The sequence below is a fragment of the Arachis stenosperma genome, chromosome 10 (assembly GCF_014773155.1).
Source record: "Arachis stenosperma cultivar V10309 chromosome 10, arast.V10309.gnm1.PFL2, whole genome shotgun sequence".
NCBI lineage: Eukaryota > Viridiplantae > Streptophyta > Magnoliopsida > Fabales > Fabaceae > Arachis > Arachis stenosperma.
In genome coordinates this window covers 107,145,667-107,165,855 of record NC_080386.1, presented here as the reverse complement: position 1 = coordinate 107,165,855, position 20,189 = coordinate 107,145,667, and the positions used below count along the sequence as shown (strand labels likewise).

General features: G+C 36.6%; 1 protein-coding gene across 1 annotated transcript; it reads right to left on the bottom strand.

Annotated features, from left to right (window-relative positions):
• Positions 1-17,003: 17,003 nt before the first annotated feature.
• On the bottom strand, positions 17,004-19,936 carry LOC130955795 (NAC domain-containing protein 82-like). Its single transcript, XM_057882765.1, has 5 exons — positions 19,741-19,936; positions 19,065-19,585; positions 18,708-18,985; positions 17,780-18,160; positions 17,004-17,478 (listed from the first exon to the last, which is right to left on the bottom strand). Exons 2-5 carry the CDS (start codon positions 19,219-19,221, stop codon positions 17,191-17,193), a joined length of 1,104 nt encoding a protein of 367 aa, XP_057738748.1. The 5' UTR covers positions 19,222-19,585; positions 19,741-19,936; the 3' UTR covers positions 17,004-17,190.
• Between the last annotated feature and the right edge of the window lie 253 nt (positions 19,937-20,189).

The following is a 20,189-nucleotide window of genomic DNA, read 5'->3' as shown; positions in this document are numbered from 1 at the left end:
GGCATGTAAAATGCCCTTGCATACCATTCTGGCGTTGAACGCCCATGTAAAGCATGTTCTGGGCGTTCAACGCCCATATGCAGCATGTTTCTGACGTTGAACGCCAGTTCCGTGCTTGTTACTGGCGTTCAGCGCCAGCTTTTCCTCTAGGCACATTCCTGGCATTCAAACGCCAGGATGTTGCTTGTTTCTGGCGTTCAGCGCCAGATTCATGCTCTGTTCTGGCGTTGAACGCCAGCCAGATGCTTCTTACTGGCGTTGAACGCCAGTCTGTGCTTCCTCCAGGGTGCAATTTTTCTTCTGCTATTTTTGATTCTGTTTTTTTTTTTAATTTTTATTTTTTTTGTGACTCTACATGATCATGTACCTAATAAAACACAAAATAACAATAAAATAAAATAAAATAAAAATTAGATAAATAAAATTGGGTTGCCTCCCAACAAGCGCTTCTTTAATGTCAATAGCTTGACAGTGGGCTCTCATGGAGCCACAAGGTGATCAGGTCAATGTTGTATAGTCCCAACACCAAACTTAGAGTTTGGATATGGAGTCTTAACACCAAACTTAGAGTTTGGTTGTGGCCCCCCAACACCAAACTTAGAGTCTGACTGTGGGGGGCTCTTCTTGACTCTGAACTGAGAGAAGCTATTCATGTTTACTCTCTTTTGTCACAGAGGGATGGCCATGTGCCTTAAACACAAGGTAGTCCCCATTCAATTGAAGGACTAATTCACCTCTGTTGACATCTATCACAGCTCCTGCTGTAGCTAGGAAAGGTCTTCCAAGGATGATGCATTCATCCTCTTCCTTCCTAGTGTCTAAGATTATGAAATCAGCAGGGATGTAAAGGCCTTCAACCTTTACTAACACGTCCTCTACTATTCCATAAGCTTGTCTCAATGACTTGTCTGCCAATTGTAATGAGAACAAGGCAGGTTGTACCTCAATGATCCCCAGCTTCTCCATTACAGAGAGTGGCATAAGATTTATCCCTGACCCTAGATCACATAGAGCTTTTGCAAAGGTCATGGTGCCTATGGTACAAGGTATCAAAAACTTGCCAGGATCTTGTCTCTTTTGAGGTAAAATTTGCTGAATCCAGGTATCCAGTTCACTAATGAGCAAAGGAGGTTCACTTTCCCAAGTCTCATTACCAAACAACTTGGCATTCAGCTTCATGATAGCTCCTAAATATTGAACAACTTGCTCTCCAGTCATGTCTTCATCCTCTTCAGAGGAAGAATAGTCTTCAGAGCTCATGAATGGTAGAAGGAGATTTAATGGAATCTCTATGGTCTCTATATGAGCCTCAGATTCCTTTGGATCCTTAATAGGAAACTCCTTCTTGCTTGAGGGACGTCCCAGGAGGTCTTCCTCACTAGGATTTTTGTCCTCCTCCTCCCTTGTGCATTCGACCATATTGATTATATCAATGGCCTTGCACTCTCCTTTTGGATTTTCTTCTGTATTGCTTGGGAGAATACTGGGAGGAGTTTCAATGACTTTCTTACTCAGCTGGCCTACTTGTGCCTCCAGATTTCTGATGGAGGATCTTGTTTCACTCATGAAACTGAAAGTGGCCTTTGACAGATCAGAGACTAGATTGGCTAAATTAGAAGTGTTTTGTTCAGAATTCTCTGTCTGTTGCTGAGAAGATGATGGGAAAGGCTTGCTATTGCTTAGCCTATTGCGTCCACCATTGTTAAAGCCTTGTTGAGGCTTTTGTTGATCATTCCATGAGAAATTTGGATGATTTCTCCATGATGAGTTATAGGTGTTTCCATAAGGTTCATCCATGTAATTAACCTCTGCCATGGCAGGGTTCTCAGGATCATAAGCTTCTTCAGAAGCTGCCTCTTTAGTACTGTTGGATGCATGTTGCCATCCATTCAGATTTTGAGAGATCATGTTGACCTGTTGAGTCAACACTTTGTTCTGAGCCAATATGGCATTCAGAGCATCAATTTCAAGAACTCCTTTCTTCTGAGGTATCCCATTATTCACGGAATTCTTCTCAGAAGTGTACATGAATTGGTTGTTTGCAACCATGTCAATGAGTTCTTGAGCCTCTTCAGGCGTTTTCTTTAGGTGAATGGATCCACCTGCAGAATGGTCCAATGACATTTTTGAAAATTCAGATAGACCATAATAGAATATATCTAATATGGTCCATTCTGAAAACATGTCAGATGGACATCTTTTGGTCAGCTGCTTGTATCTTTCCCAAGCTTTATAGAGGGATTCACCATCTTTTTGTTTGAAGGTTTGAACATCCACTCTCAGCTTGCTCAGCTTTTGAGGAGGAAAGAATTTATCCAAGAAGGCAGTAACCAGCTTATCCCAGGAGTCCAGGCTATCCTTGGGTTGTGAATCCAACCATATTCTAGCTCTGTCTCTTACAGCAAAAGGGAAAAGCATGAGTCTGTAGACTTCAGGATCAACTCCATTCGTCTTTACAGTCTCACAGATCTGCAAGAACTCAGTTAAAAACTGGTAAAGATCTTCAGATGGAAGTCCATAAAACTTGCAGTTTCTGTTGCATTAAAGCAACTAGTTGAGGCTTAAGCTCAAAGTTATTGGCTCCAATGGCAGGAATGGAGATGCTTCTTCCATCAAATTTGGACGTTGGCTTTGTGAAGTCACCAAGCATTCTCCTTGCATTATTATTATTTTCGGCTGCCATCTCCTTCTCTTGCTCTAATATTTCTGAAAGATTACCTTTAGATTGTTGTAACTTAGCTTCTCTTAATTTTCTCTTCAGAGTTCTTTCAGGTTCTGGATCAATTTCAACAAGAGTGCCTTTTTCCTTGTTCCTTCTCATATGAAAGAAAAGAAAACAAGAAAAGAAGAGGAATCCTCTATGTCACAGTATAGAGATTCCTTTATGTTAGTAGAAAAAGAAAGGGAAGAAGAATGAAGAAGAGTGGGTTCGGATTTTTTAGATGAAGAGAGGTGAAGAGAAGTGTTAGTAATTAAATAATTAAATAGAAGAAGAGAAGAGGAAGAGAATTCGAAAATAATTTAAAAAAAGGGTTAGTGATTTTCGAAAATTAGAGATAAGATGTAATTAAAAACATGAAACAATTAGTTAATTAAAAGAATTTTTGAAAAAGGGGTGAGATATTTTCGAAAATTAGAGAGGAAAGAGTAGTTATGTGGTTTTGAAAAAGATAAGAAACAAACAAAAAGTTAATTAGTTAGTTGAAAAAAATTTTAAAATCAAATTTGAAAAGATAAGAAGATAAGATAAGATAAGATATTTTTGAAATCAAATTTTGAAAAAGATAAGATAAAAAGATAAGATTTTTAAGAAAAAGATATTTTGAAAAAGATTTAATTTTAAAATTGAAATTAATTACTTAACTAACAAGTAATTACAAGATATGATTCTAGAATTTAAAGATTGAACCTTTCTTAACAAGAAAGTAACAAACTTCAAATTTTTGAATCAATCACATCGATTGTTAGCTAATTTTCAAAAATTTGATATAAAGATAAGAAAAAAGATTTTGAAATTATTTTGAAAAAGATTTTTGAAATTTTCGAAAAATAGAAAAAAAATGAAAAAGATATGATTTTTGAAAAAGATTTTGAAAAGATAAAATTGAAAATTTGACTTGACTTGTAAGAAACAACTAATTTTGAAAATTTTTGACTAAGTCAACTCAAATTTTCGAAAATTATGAGAAAAATAAGGAAAAGATTTTTTTTTACTTTTGAATTTTTAATGAGGAGAGAGAAAAACATAAACATGAACCAAAACATAAAATTTTTGGATCAAAACACAAGATGCATGCAAGAACACTATGAATGTCAAGATGAACACCAAGAACACTTTGAAGATCATGATGAACATCAAGAACATATTTTTGAAAAATTTTTGATGCAAAGAAAACATGCAAGACACCAAACTTAGAATTCTTTAATGCATGGACTCTAAAAAATGCACATGAAAAATAACAAACAACACAAAACAAGAAAACATCAAGATCAAACAAGAAGCTCTTGTCAAGAACAACTTGAAGATCATGAAGAACACCATGAATGCATGAATTTTTTCGAAAAATGCAAGAAAAGTTTTTAAAGCATGCAATTGACACCAAACTTAAAACATGATACAAGACAAGAAACACAAAATATTTTTGGTTTTTATGATTTTATTAATTTTTTTGGATTTTTATTAATTTTTTTTCGAAAATGTTCTTTAGAAAAATGAAAATAAAAAATAAAATAAAAAAATATTTTTGAAAGATTTTTGAAAACTTTTTGAAAAGAAAATTACCTAATCTGAGCAACAAGATGAACCGTCAGTTGTCCATACTCGAACAATCCCCGGCAACGGCGCCAAAAACTTGGTGGACGAAATTGTGAGCACATCAATGTAGTATTCTTTGTTATTGTATGGAATCATTATTATGGCTCTTGGCTATGTGTGGACACAACTCCGTTCAACTTAACCAGCAAGTGTACTGGGTCATCCAAGTAATACCTTACGTGAGTAAGGGTCGATCCCACAGAGATTGTTGGTATGAAGCAAGCTATGGTCACCTTGTAAATCTCAGTTAGGCAGATTAAATGGTTATGGGTTTCGAAAATTAATAATAAATAGAAAATAAAAAGGGATAGAAATACTTATGTAAATCAATAGTGGGAATTTCAGATAGGCGTGTGGAGATGCTAGAATCCTTTTGAATCTCTACTTTCTTATTGCTTTCATCCAATCCTTCTTACTCCTTTCCATGGCAAGCTGTATGTAGGGCATCACCATCATCAATGGCTACTTTTAATCCTCTCAGAAAAATGGTCCTATGCGCTGTCACTGCACGGCTAATCGTCTGGAGGCATCACCCTTGTTGATAGCTACATCCCATCCTCTCAGTGAAAATGGTCCAAATGCTCTGTCACAGCACGGCTAATCATCTGTCGGTTCTCAATCAGGTTGGAGTAGAATCCCTTGATTCTTTTGCGTTTGTCATCACGCCCAGCCTTCAGAAGTTTGAAGCTCGTCACAGTCATTCAATACCGGAATCCTACTCAGAATACCACAGACAAGGTTAGACTTTCCGGATTCCCGGGATCCTACTCGGAATACCACAGACAAGGTTAGACTTTCCGGATCCCCATGAATGCCTCCATCTATCTAGCTTATACCACAAAGATTCTGTTGGGGAATCTAAGAGATATGCGCCCGGCCTAAGGTAGAACGGAAGTGGTTGTCAGTCACGCACGTTCATAGGTGAGAATGATGATGAGTGTCACGGATCATCACATTCATCAAAGTGTTGTGCAACGTATATCTTGGAATAAGAATAAAAGAGAATTGAATAGAAAGTAATAGTGATTTTATTGAAACTTGAGGTACAGCAGAGCTCCACACCCTTAATCTATGGTGTGCAGAAACTCCACCGTTAAAAATACATAAGTGAAAGGTTCAGGCATGGCCGAATGGCCAGCCCCCCCAGAATGATCAAAAAGACCGAATGATCCAAGACTAAACAGTCAAAAGATTAAACTGTCAAAAGATAAGACGTCTAATACAATAGTAACTTATCCTATTTATACTAGACTAGCTACTAGGATTTACATGAGTAAGTAATTGATGCATAAATCCACTTCTGGGGCCCACTTGGTGTATGCTTGGGCTGAGCTTGATCTATCCACGAGCTGAGGCTTTTTTTGGAGTTGAACGCCGAGTTATAACGTGTTTTGGGCGTTCAACTCCGGATCATGACGTGTTTCTGGCGTTTAACTCCAGACAGCAGCATGTACTTGGCGTTGAACGCCAAGTTACGTCATCAATTTCCGAATAAAGTATGGACTATTATATATTGCTGGAAAGCTCTGGATGTCTACTTTCCAACGCCATTGAGAGTGCGCCATTTAGAGTTCTGTAGCTCTAAAAAATCTATTTTGAGTGCAGGGAGGTCAGATTCCAACAGCATCAGCAGTCCTTTTGTCAGCCTTTTTCAGAGTTTTGCTCAGGTCCCTCAATTTCAGCCAGAAATTACCTGAAATTATAGAAAAACACACAAACTCATAGTAAAGTCCAGAAATGTGAATTTAACATAAAAACTAATGAAAACATCCCTAAAAGTAGCTTGAACTTACTAAAAACTACCTAAAAACAATGCCAAAAAGTGTATAAATTATCCGCTCATCACTTAGACTTCCCACCTAACCTATATAATGACCTATACAATTAAGTACTAATCTAACTACCCATTCCTCACTTTTTCACATACTTATGCATTTTCTTTTCGCTTTATAACACATATGCATTGATCTTTATTGGACTTTACTTTGGGGCATGTTGTCCCCTTTTTATTTCTTTCTTTTTCTTTGTTTCTTTCTTTTTCTATATTTTTTTTTCTTTTCCATATTGTTTTTCTTTTTTTCTTTTCTTATTCTTTTGTTTTTCTCATTTTTCTTTTTTTTCTTTCTATGTACAAGAACATCAATGCATAAGGTTTTACATTTGATCAATACATGAGTATGTACCAAATTCCCAATATTTTTCAATAACAATACAAAACTATCCCTTTTATTCACCCAATGTCCCAAGGTTCCCACACTTGAATGATACTCACACACTAGCCTAAGCTAATCAAAGATTCAAATAAAGGACTATTATTGTTTTTCACTTTAAGGCTTGTAATGTGCTAAAATAAGAACAAGGTGGGTTAATCGTAGGCTCAAATTGGCTAACGAAGGAATATAGAAGGTTGGCTATTTGGATAAGTGAGTTAATGAAATGATGGCCTCAATCATATAAATGCATGTATACACAAAATAATGGACATAAAGAATCAAACAAAGCAAAAATTACATTTATAGAAAGAGAATAATGCACACAAGAAGGAAAATAAGTGGTTATAAGATGTAACCACACCATTAGGCTCAAATCTCACTTGCTTGTGTTCTTAGCTCCAAACATGATCCATAACATATATAATTCAAACAAGTTTTATGAAAAGTTTTCACTCAAATCAATTGGTGCCCTATAGATAGAAATCTTGAAAAATTTCATTATTTTGACTAAGCTTATTGTGTATATATATGCAAAAATAAGAAAATGCAAGTAAAAACCATAAAATCCTAGAATGAAATGCAAAAGTGTTGGGATTAGAAATTTGTCACCCAAAATCGCCGACCGGTCGGACGACCTCCCCACACTTAAAAGTTTGCACCGTCCTCGGTGCACTCAAAGATGAGCAAGGGGATACGGCGACTCTCCGGATTGCTACGTGTTCTTAGTCTTGCTTCCGTTATTGCTTGTGGTGCATCATTTATGAAAAACAAAAATATAACACCATAAGATGAGAAGATATAAAAGCAAGGAAGCATACTTTGTTGGAATGAGGTAAATCACTAGAAATGAGTGAGTGAATTAGTGTGACATGAATGAAGAATAAGTGTGTGAATTCTAAATTACGCGGTTTAGAACACACATTAGCCTAAAAGTTATGTCACAGATGAAGCATGCACTTCACTTATTCTAGTGTGCTTGAGATGCTTTAAGTAAACTTGTAAGGTAAAACAAGCATTAAAGAAGCATGAAAGCATTCAAGTTAAAGCCTATGGATGCATATGATCATGAAACACAATGCATTAAGGTAAATGCACAACATCATCTATCAAGAGGTTGCTTAATCAAGGAAAAGGATTCAAATCACATGATGACTAGCTACAACATGCAATTCAAAAGAGTTATAAGCTCGAAGGCAATTCTCATCACTTGGTATTTTTCAAAAGGTAAGCATGAAAAACTCAAAATCAAGTAGCAAAATATAACCTCAATCATAGAATCCAACAAATATTATCTAAAAAAAATAGTCATGCTAAAATAGCATTTAGGCAATAAGGAGGCAGCAATGCATAGTAAACAAAGTCAATAATCCAACACTTATAATAAAAAAAAGGAGAAAATGAAATGAAAACTAACTAAAACTAACTAATCGACTAACCAACTAACTAATTAACTAACTAAAATAAATGGTTATCCATGGTGTTTGGAAGTGTTGGATGAGGGGTAGGAGGAGGGAAGAAGAAAGGAGGAGGAAAGAAATAGAAAGAGGAAAAGAAAAGAAATGTGGTGAAGGAAGGAAATCCACGCGTACGCGCGCAGATGGTGTATTTCGAGAGTGGCGCGTACGCGTCATGTGCGCATGCGCGCGAGTGGGGTTGTGCTAAAGGCACAACGTTGGCGTGGCGTAGGCATAACTCTCTGGAAAATGTATGGAATGTGGAACTTCTCAATCCACGCGTACGCACGCATGGCGCGCTCGCGTGGATGGTCGAAAACGCTTGATGCACGCGTACGCGTACAGTGCGCGTACGCGTGGATGGTGCTCTGTTTTTCAAAAATTTTTGCTATGTTTTTGCACCAATCCAAGCATTCCAAATCTCCAAACAGCTACCAAAATACCATAAAACCTTATTTAACATACTAAAATACCAATTAAACTCATCAAATCAATCAAAACAAGAATTTAAACTAATTCTACCAATATGTACAAAAAGAGAAAATGAAAAGAAGTTACCATGGTGGGGTGTCTCTCACCTAGCACTTTTGTTTATTGTCCTTAAGTTGGACTTATGGGGAGCTTCTCTCAAGGTGGCTTGTGCTTGTACTCATCTTGGAACTTCCACCAATGCTTGGACTTCCAATAAGCTCCATCATTCAAGATTAATATCTCCAAGCTTTGATGGAGTTCTTCACAAACCATGGGCTCCCAATGTTGATCCTCATGTGTTCCCGGATCCCATATTTTGTCTTCACACCCATCTCCAAGTTGATTATCATTAATCCATGTGGGTGGTGAGCAAGGTGAATTCTCAACAAAGTGAACAAACATCCTTCTAGACCCATGTACTCTAGTTATACACCAACCTTTGCTATCAAGCTTTGGACATGTGACCATAATGAACCTAGAATGATGCTTCCAACCACTAACCATCTCCTTTTTACTCTTAAAGCCACAAATATATCTAAGTTGACCATCCGTTTCAAGTAAACCATATTCAAGGGGAATAATAAAGCTTGAGTATAAGGAATTTACCCACTTGAATGAGAGAGTGGATGGTGGTGGCTTGGGGAGAGGTATTTCCAATGTGCTAGTAAGCTCCACTCCCTTATTTTCTTCCTTGATTGCCTCCACCTCCATATCACTTTCAAATTCATTAGGAGAAGGTTCTTCAAATTCAAAGGATTCTTCACCAAGAAGGTTGGATGCATGATCTTCATCACCAAGGGAACTCAATTCTTGCTTCACTCCTTCCAAGTCTTCATATGGGATATGCCTTGGAGGTTGTGCACATTCCTCCTCAACATCAACTTCAATCTTCTTGGAGGAGTTTTCTATAACTCTAGGTTCCCATGGAGGTTCCGCATCTCCTAAGTCTTCAACCATTTCTTCCTTTTCTTCAATAATCATAGCCTTCTCCAATTGTTCTAATACAAAGTGGCATTCCTCATTTTCCACTGGAGTTTTCAATCTCTCCTTCATGCTATGTTCCTCTTTAGATTCTCCACATGTGACCATGGGAGTGCTTTGAGTGCTCAAGCATTGGGAGGCTAAAATGCTTACTACCTTGGTTAAGGTAGCCATAAATTCTAGTGTCTCCCTTTGTATTTCTCCTTGTCCTTGAAGTATAAGGCTAAGAATTTCATCCATTGAGGATTGGAGAGGATAAGAGGGTTCATTGTCTTGGAGAAAGGGTTCATTATAGGAAGGTGGTTCTTCTTGGTAAGGTGGTGGTGTGTATTGAGGTGGCTCTTGGAAGTAGTAATCTTGGAATGGTGATTCCATGTAGGGCTCATATAGTTCAAAAGGTGGTTGGTATGGTGGATAAGGATTAGAGTCATATAGAGGTATTTGGTGAAAAGAGGCTTATGAGTATAGTTGATGATCATGTTGAGGAGATGATTCATAGGCATATGGTGGTGGTTCTTGAAAGTCACAAGGAGATTCACCATAGCCATTGGATTGGTATGCATCATAGAATGGCTCTTCTTCATAGTGCATTGATGGAGGTTGTTGCCATGAAGATTGATCATATGCATATGGCTCCTCCCACCTTTGGTTGTCCCATCCTTGATGCATGTTATCATTGAAATTCACATCTCCTACAAGATAGTTGTAATCATACTCATAGCCAAAATGAGAATTCATGATGAAAAGAGAAAGTAAAATTCAAAAGCTAATAGAAATTAAGAGAAACAAAATTCTACAATTAGCAAATAAAGCAAAGGGCGATATATTCACAATATTCACATATATACAATAACCAATAACATAACACCATTGCAATTCCCCGGCAACGGCGCCATTTTGATGATTGGATTTTTGATGGTATAGAATTTCACAAATGAATTCTCGTTGCAAGTATAGTTTCTAACCAATCAATAATCCTTTCATACAAAAAGTTATTTGTCACTAGTACAAACCCCTAAAATTTATAAACCGAAGTATTCAAACCTCGGGTCGTTCTCCCTAGGAATTACAATAAAGTGTCTTGTTATTGGTTGTGAGTTATTTTGGGGTTTTGATAAGAAGCATGAAAGATAAATGACAAGAAAGTAAACTAAGGCCTAAAAAGATCTTGGCAAGGGTTGGTGGTCAAGGATCTCTATCCTAATCACTAACCACGATATGAGAATTGGCAAGGATTAATCTCATTAAATCATCCTCTAACTAGTAGTAAAGGAAAGTCAAATGAGCTATATCAATCCTAGTCCATAAGTCCTAACTCTCCACTAATTCAATTAGTGAGAACGAGAGTCAATGGATCCCAATCATCAATTACTTGGACATTAGTAACTCAAGAGGTCCTAAGTTACCTTTCCAAGCCAAGAGTATAAAATTCTACTCTAAAATCCAACCAAGCATTTCATCAAACACTTGGAAGGCATAAAAGGAAAGCATAGTAAAATTGCAAGAAAAGTAAATCTACACTACTCAATTGCAAGGAATTAAACAACAACAAATCAAATGAACACAATTATTATGAATTACCTCTAATTGAATTGAAAGAGAATAGGAGGAACAAAAGTAGATCCACAACAAAGCATAAGAACAACATAAAGGAAATTACAACAAAAGAATAGAGGAAGATGAATGTAACAACAAAGAATTGAAAGATAGAAGTAGAAGAAAGCAAAGATTAAAACCTAGATCTAAGAACTAATCCTAATCCTAATCCTAGAGAGAAGTGAGAGCTTCTCTCTCTAGAAACTAACTCTAACTACTAAAACTATGACTAATGGTAACTAACTTATGTTTCCATCTTCACTCCTTGGGTTAAATAGCATCAGAAATGAGTTGGATTGGGCCCACAAGGCTTTAGAATTTGCTGGCCACGTTTTGCTTTAAGTGAACCAGGTGGCAGCAACGGCGCGTGCGCGTACTATGCGCGTACGCATCACCATGCGCGGTTCAACCATATCAAATCTTATATTGTTTTGAAGCCCCGGATGTTAGCTTTCCAACCCAACTAGAACTGCATCATTTGGACCTCTGTAGCTCAAGTTATGGTTGTTTAAGTGTGAAGAGGTCGGCTTGACAGCTTTCCGGTTCTTTCATTTCTTCATGAGTTCTCCAACTTTTCATGCTTTCTTTCTTCATTCCCTTGATCCAATCTTTGCCTCCTAAACCTTAAATCACTTAACAAACATATCAAGGCATCTAATGGAATCAAGGTGAATTAGATTTAGCTATTTTAAGTCATAAAAAGCATGTTTTCACTCTTAAGCACAATTAAGGGAGAAGTTATAAAACCATGCTATTTTATTGAATAAATGTGGGTAAATGGTTATAAAATTCCCTAAATTAAGCACAAGATAAACCCTACAAATGGGGTTTATCAATCCTCCCAAGCTGCCATGAGTACTCTCTTCCTTTCCTTCTTTCCTTTGTCCTCCTTTTTGAGCTTTGGACAGTTTAGCTTGAAGTGTCTAGCCTCCTTGCAGTGATGGCACGTCACTTTGCTCAAGTCGATCTTGTGCTCCTTTGAACTTGAACCTTTGTATTTTCCCTTGTTCTTCATCATTCTTCTAAATCTCCTAGCAAAAAACAAAAGCTCGTCATCTGAAATACCATCACTAGACTCACTCTCTTTCGGTTCTATTTGTGACTTGAGGGCTATTCCCTTTTTCTTTGAGTCTGTGTTTATGTGTGTGGCTTCATAGGCAAGGAGTTTTCCTCTCAGCTCATCATAGGTTATGGGACTTATGTTGTTACTCTCAGTTAGGACAGTGGCAGTGTTTTCCCATTCTTTTGTGAGGCTTCTAAGGAGTTTTCTCACCAAGGTTTGTTCTGCATAGTTTGTACCCATAGCATCAAGGTTGTTGATTATGATTGAGAATCTCTCAAATGCTTCATTAATGCTTTCTCCATCCTTCATGCTAAACATCTCGTACTCTTTTCGCAGCATATCAATCCTCGTTTCTTTTACTTGTTTGGTGCCTTCGTGTGTAACCTGGAGTTTTTCCCAGATTTCTTTGGCTGTCTTGCATCTAGACACCTTCCGGTACTCTTCAAAGCTGATAGCACAATTAAAAAGGTTGATTGCTTTAGCGTTCAGCTCTATCTTCTTCTTGTCATCTTCATTCCATTCAGCTTCTTCTTTTGGAGTCACCACTCCATCAGCACTTGTTTTTGTTGGGATCTTGGGACCACTCACAACAATCTTCCATATATTGTAGTCAATGGATTGGATGAAGATCCTTATCCTTTCTTTCCAGTAGGAATAGTTCTTCCCGTTGAAGAAAGGTGGCCGGTTGTTTGACTGGCCTTCAGTGAGGGTGTAAGCAACTGTGGTTGTGCCCAAGTTGTTTGCCATTGGATCTTTGCTCCAAGTGGTTAAGCTTGATTCTTGAGACCTTAGCTCTTGATACCAATTGAAGGTTGTGGTAGGCTTAGAGAAGGGGGGTTGAATCTATGTCTTCCTTTTTTAAGTTGCTGTTATGACCCTTTTTAAACAAAATTACAATTCTGATTCTGTTTGAACTCAGCAGCGGAAATTTATGAGACAATTTATTTTTGTCTCATGAATATCAGAAAATAGAACTTAGCAGAGAAGAGAAAAGCGAACACCAGCATGTATCCTGGTTCGGTTACCTTGTGCTATGCAACCTACATCCAGTCTCCTCCACAATTATGGAAGAATTTCACTATAGTTAACAGTATTACATACACCAATTTCACACTCAAGTTCTAACCTAACTTGACATTGGCTATGCTAACTCCTAACTATTCACTCTTAGTGCTAACCCAACTAAGAAAGGGACACCAAATAGGTACAAGATACAAGACACTTAACCAACCTAAAAAAATCAGAAAAATGACTCTAGGCTTTTCTCTCAAGTGTATCACTCAGCCTTTTTCCACTCATGGCTTTTACTTGAGCTTTCTCACAATGCCTTTTCTCATAAAAAATTACAGAAAGATAAACGTAGAAAAGTACATTACAATCAATAAAACATGAAGGAGATTGACTTCATCACCAGCCTCTTTGCTATGTGCAAAACCAGATTCGCAAACCTCAGATGCAGTTCTTCAGTATTGACCGAATGCTTCTTTGAAAGAAAGCATTATCCAAGTAGAGGAACTTCTTAACAGCACACTGTTCTCACTCTCTGGTTTTCTCTCCTTGCCTCTGAATGAACAGCAAGCTTCTTTTTATCTCCTTGCATGTTTCTTGGTTCTTCTTCCAAGGTCAACACCTTGAGCCTTGAGCTTTACCAACCCACATGTTCACTTTTACTCTTTAATCCTCAGAGTAGAAACTTTCCCTCTGACTTCCTCATCTTGACTGAAAGCCACAAAGCAGCAACCATGGAAATCTTCTCATGGTCAACTTGATCTTAGCCATTGAAAAACTACTTGGTCCCCAAGTATCACTTGTGACCGTAGATGTGAAGCAGAATAGGGCAGAGAACAACTTTTTCTTGAATGCCATTTTCGGATAGAGCAGAGAGTTGGGAAGAAGAGAAGAAGATCTGTTGCATGCAAGATGAGATGGATTACCTTTAACCAAAGCTTGATTTGGTTTGGATTTTCTGTTTTAGCTTTCTGTGCTTCAAGCTTAAATTTCTCTCTCTCTTGCTTCTTTGGTTACTAGCTTAGGGAGGAAGCTTTATCTCTTTCTCTTTCTTACTTTTCTGAAGCCTTGATGTGACTTGATTAGAGAGGAGAGGAACGTTGCTTCTGGTAAGGCAAGATGGTGGAAAATTGAAAATCAATTTTGGGCTTGGATCGGGTTCTTCTCTACTTCAGCCCGTTGGTGCCTTGCTTTGCTTCATTGATGAATTTTTCTTGAGATGAATGACTTGGGCTTGTCTTTATTTTTCACTTACCATTCAGCCCATTAGCATATTTCTTTTGTTTGATGTTGGGCTGCTGCAACACTTGTTTTTAGCCTGCATCACTTATCAACAATAATCAAAACTAATTGGGTGATTAGCCCACTAATCAAATATTTGTCATCATCAATTTTATTAATTAATTTCTTAACTCAACAATATATATATATATAATGGGGGAGCTCGGGAAGTTAAAGTGTCTGCTCACATCTTGCGACAGAAAATTAACAATTAGTCTCAATATCATCATCATTCATCAAAAATTCATATTCAAAACTTAATTCATTCTTTTTTCAATAAATCAAACTCAAAACGTAATCGTTTTCTTAAGAACTAAAAATCAAATCATAAAATCCCTAAACCCAAATATTTCTAAATAACCACTTCAAACGAAGCCTCCAATTTTTAGAAAAATTTTGGCAACATTTTCTTTAAAAATTAGACTTTTGCCACTTTTCAAGGGTCCCAACCACCAAATCAAGCACTTCTCAATCATTTAAATCATTTCTAGTATCAAATTATTTCAAAATCAAACCAATTCCAATATTAAATCTTTAAAAAAAAACAGCCAACTTCAATAGCAACCGCTTACAAAATCGACTTTCACATCTCTCAACCAATCCATTTAGGGCTGCACATGGATCGGATAATATTCATATCCGCGGTAATTATCCGCATCCGATCTGAATTTTATGGATATTATCCGATCCGTAGAGTCATCGGATCGGATCAGATCCGATCCGCACTATGGTAGGATCGGATTGCAGATTTGTCAGTGATATCCGCGGATCCGATTCGCATATTCGCATATCCGCACATCTCATATAAATAGCATAGTTTAATAAAGTAAATCCTAATGTGATATGAATTTTAGTGTGTTATTTTATGAATTTTATGATATCTTGTTTTTAATTTTTTATGTAATACTTTAACTTAGAATAATTCAACTTAAATCTTGTGTTATTATTTTGTTTTTGTTATTCAAGAGAACTTTTATTGATAATATTTTAGAAGTAAATATGCTTAAACAGGTGAAAAATGAATTTTCTGGATTTTTTGTAAAAACAGCCAAACAAAATCTTAAAATAGTTTTTTTAAATTATGTGGATATACTCGATATCCTATCCGATCTGATACTTGCGGATCAGATCGGATCGGATCTAACCTGAAAAAATGTGGATATCGATTAGTGCAGTGCGGATCGGATAGAATTTTAGGCTATATCCGATCCGATCCGATCCATGTGGAGCCCTAAATCCATTCCTTCAAGCTTAATCACCTGGATTTCGTTTCAAACTGTCAAATTGAACTCCAAATCAACAAAAACACCATCTAATTCACACAATATCCCTACAATCATCAGAGAGTTCACTAATTCAATGATTCACAATGGTTTAACAGTTTCTTACCTTATCCACGAATCAATTGGACAAAATACAGTGATTATCCACTGCTAGAGTTCACCTAAACCATAAAAACCATTCAATTCCTGAATATTCAAACTCAAAACCCATGAATTTGAGGAGAGGAAGAACTGAATGAGAAATGCAAGTTTCTTACCAATTTGTTCGATAGAATTTAAGAGAATTCTGATACGAACACTTGGCCATTGATGGCACGTCAATGGGAGCTCTAGATTGAAAGTTATGGACGATTCTCTCTTCTGCAACCTATTCAAAGTGAAAAATAATGAAGAAAAGCCAATTTTGAGAGTGTTATAGATTGAGCCTTTGAGTCCGATCCAACTCATTCGGCCTGGTTGCCTGTTTTTATGTAAAAATTTCTTAAATTAGTATCAAAATTTATTTTTTAATTATTTCTACTTTTTTTAAACTATAAAATTTAAGTTTTTAATTTTTTTTAAATAATAATTAATTTTTTAGTTAATTATTTCCTAATTACTCTTTTTTTTTCCTTAAATTTTATCTCATTAAAAACTTTCGCTAGCGGTGTAGAATTTTAGTCAAGTTTTATTTTATATTTACTTGTTAATATTTTGTTTAAATGCAACTTATTTATCAAAATTAACTAATTAAAAGTAAGAACTTTACTATTTATTTTTATATATAGTTTAACAATAATTTTTACTTAAGCAAATACTTCAAAATATATAATATATATTTAAAAAATTAATTTTTATTATATTATTAACATTATATTATACTATAGGATTTAATTATGATAATTATATTGTTTTTAACTAACTATAAAACTAAAAATTTTAAAAATCATGTACAAAATATTCATAGTGCTAGTTTTATGTTCAATTCTAAATCTACTAGTTATCACAAAATCTTTCTAATAATGGAATTTAGTCGATCTCTATATAAATCACGAAAAGACCTTGCAAGATCAAGCTATACTGGTTTAGATAACGTACTTTCCAGTTTCCAACGCGACGAAAAGTAAAGGGGCAAAGGCCTATCATAGTTCCCTCATCAACCAACCCTTCTCCAATAAAACAAAATTGAGAATACTAGAAGTTTAGGGTTAAAGGCGTCAACTTCCATCATTTGACATTACTACGAAAGACATTAATAGATTTCAACGTAATAGATGTTGAAAACTCACTCTATCAAACACAAATTAGAAAATATCAGAAGAAAATTTGTGAAGCTAATGATTAATCCAACCTAGTAAATAGAACTAACACTAAAGATTTTATCAACTGCTATCATGTGTTAGCTTATTACAGAAAGGAATGTTTCTACAGAATATATGCTTCAGTAGAGTTTATAAATGAGAATGGAAGGAAAATCAAGATCAGCAACACACGGCAATGGTTCTTCCACCAACTTCATGTTGATGCTTCGTCAAATTTTGAAGCCTCACTTATTGTCCTGGCTCCAATTTCCTTGTTCATTAGTCTCCCATAACAATGGGGTGTCGAGGTCACCCAACTCCAAGTAGTCCAGGGGATCAGGGAAACGCAACCCATCACCCGCAGAAAGCATTTCATTCACAGTATATCCACCATTTTGGCCGCAGGAAAAACCATGTCCAATTCCACCCATTTCGAACAAACCATCAAGGTCACCCAGACCCCCAAAAATCTCATTGGGATCAAAGCAAGGTGTCCCTTCAGCATTGTTTACGTCAGGAGGATTGTCAACCTTCTGTAATTACAAAATTAGAACAAGAGAAAAGAAATGAAGGCTCAGAACATTTATGGAACAAAGTAAAACAATAATAATAAAGCATCATGAGTTTGAAACTAAAAATAATGGATGCAACAGATGCAGTTATTCCAAAAACCAAGGTCCTAGATATGTTTCCACAATATGGGGGAAGAGATGGAAGGAAACTGTAGAAGAGATGTCATAGATTAGATTGAAACAAGCATGAAAAGAAAAACAATCTAATCAAATTCCCCCAAAATATTGTGCAGGCATAAATAAGAATAAATAGATTGCATACTTCAGTTGTGGTGTTCTGAGTAGGAGCCATTATGTTATCTTCTATGGAGGAACCAGGCACTGGTGTAATGTCACCATCAACTTGATTACTTGGAGCTGAAGGATGTGCTGAGCAAGAAGGCATTGGCCCTGTTAAACATGAAACAGAGGTCAACCCATAGCATTCACTCACAGAGAGATTCACGTTATTCACAACAGAGCTATGACATGAAGCGGGTTGTATAGGAACTGCAGCAGGTAGAGCAGCAACAGGTGCAGATTCTACACAGTCAATTTCATCCTCTTTATCCCACTCTTCCTCGTTAAATGGCCTTCCGTATTGTGCACCATTCCTAGGACCAGGACCATCCTTTTGAAACACTTTACATATCACATAAGAATCCTGAGAAAAACGTAAATAATTAGAACTAATTAAAATAAACACACCAGAAAAACTAGCACAAAAATACAAGACAAAAATAAGCAAAAACCATAAACAGTCTCACAAGAGATGCTAAACTAGTCAGACATACAGTAAAATTATATTAAGTAAAGCTAGCCATTATATACCATACAGCTTAAGCACCAGGCATATATATACTGCTAAAAATCAGTTTATGGCATCAGGCTTAACATGAAAAGACAATCTACATAGAAGCCATTACCAACAATAGAGGTTGCAACGCGCACAATCCAGCAGAATTCTGTAATCCACTAATCCTCATGTATTAAAATTCGCTCATCAGCTAAGAGCATAGCTTCTAGTGAAACATAAGACGATAACAACATAAATAACAACAATCCTAGATTCCTAGTTATCCCCATATGGGCAGAAAAGCACAAACACTAACGGATAACAATAATTAGCAGCATATATTTCAACATATATTCCTTAGTCTCACCAAAGTAGAAATACACTTAATGTTCATGAATGAGTAATCAGTAGTTACCTGTTGAACACCCTTATCAGCAAGGTCCTTATCTTGAAGTCGGTATTCATGCAAAACCCAATCAGTTCGATCTCCCTTGGGTGCTTTACCCATGTGAAACACCAGAGTCTTTATCATGCCCACAACAAGCTTCTTGTTCTCAACGGATCTATCCTTGCCAGTAGTCTTCCAGTACCCACATTCTGTGGCCCTATTCATCCTCCCTCCGCTCGAATACTTCTTCCCTCGAGGGCAAAAGAAGTACCATTCCAAATCTCCAGTTTTAAGCAAAGAATGATCTGAAAAAATATCACCAAGTTAAAAACAACTCTGAGGAACACAGAACCCTACTAAATCAAATGAAATCAGAATGCAAACCTGGTAGATCCCACGGCGGATATTTGTATATATCAAGTTCAGCAATCACATCAAAAGGGAATCTCTTCCCCATCACCTTCCTTTTCAGAAAGTACTGAACCAGCTCAACATCTGTTGGATGAAACCGATACCCTGGAATTGACTTCATTGCCGCCATCGCAGAAGAATAAAGAAAGCTTAAATGGTAAAACCTTCAGAATCTAACAACTTCCCTTAAATCAAACAATCCAACAACAAAGAACCACTTCACCAGCAGTGAAGAAAGAAACCAACTTCGTAGGAACTCCCAATTAAAAATAAAAATTAAAAACAAAAAAGACGAGAAATTTAACTAGAGAATGATGAACGGAATTAAATAACCCTAAAAGAATTGAGGGTGCGAAGCGTCAAGTCCAGTGGCGAAAGAAATTGCGAGAACAGCGAAGCCTTCCCCGGTTCATGAAGGTAAAATGGAACTGGAAACCCACAATGGATGAAGACGGTCCCTTTCTGAGAACAAAATTCATCGGCACAGTGGAACCCTAATAACAACACCAACAGCCACATTGCAAATTCATCGATTACAATTATTCGACGGAGCTTACCCAGAACAGAGAAGAAAAAAAAAAGACGACGACGAGATGGAACGTGTTTTTGTATCGCGAAGATTGGGGTTTTGGGAAGAAAGGAAGCTTACCAGGGAAGGAAAGAGGGAAGCGAGAAGAACACAGACTTGAAACTTCGCACTCCTAATCGTTGAATCTTTGGACTACGAAGAGAGTGAGAAGCGGCCAGGGTTTTGTTTATATATGTGGATTTTAATTGGGGTTTTTCCTTTTTTTTTTATTAATTTCTGTTTCTTGTGCAAGGGGCCTCATTGTTCGCCATTCGCCTAGGTAAATTTCCATGAAATTTTTTGGTGACTTAGTTTTTTTTTTGTGACAAATTTCCATGAAATTGAAATACAAATATTCCTTCCAAATTAATATGGAATTTAGAAGTCAACTTTACTTGAAAATGGAGATTTTTGGTGTATATATAAGTAGGTGGACAGTGTAGATATACAAATATAACAGGCAGGTAACATGCTGACTCAGCACACAATTAATGTGTTGGACACGTGTCAGAATCGCACGCAACATGCAG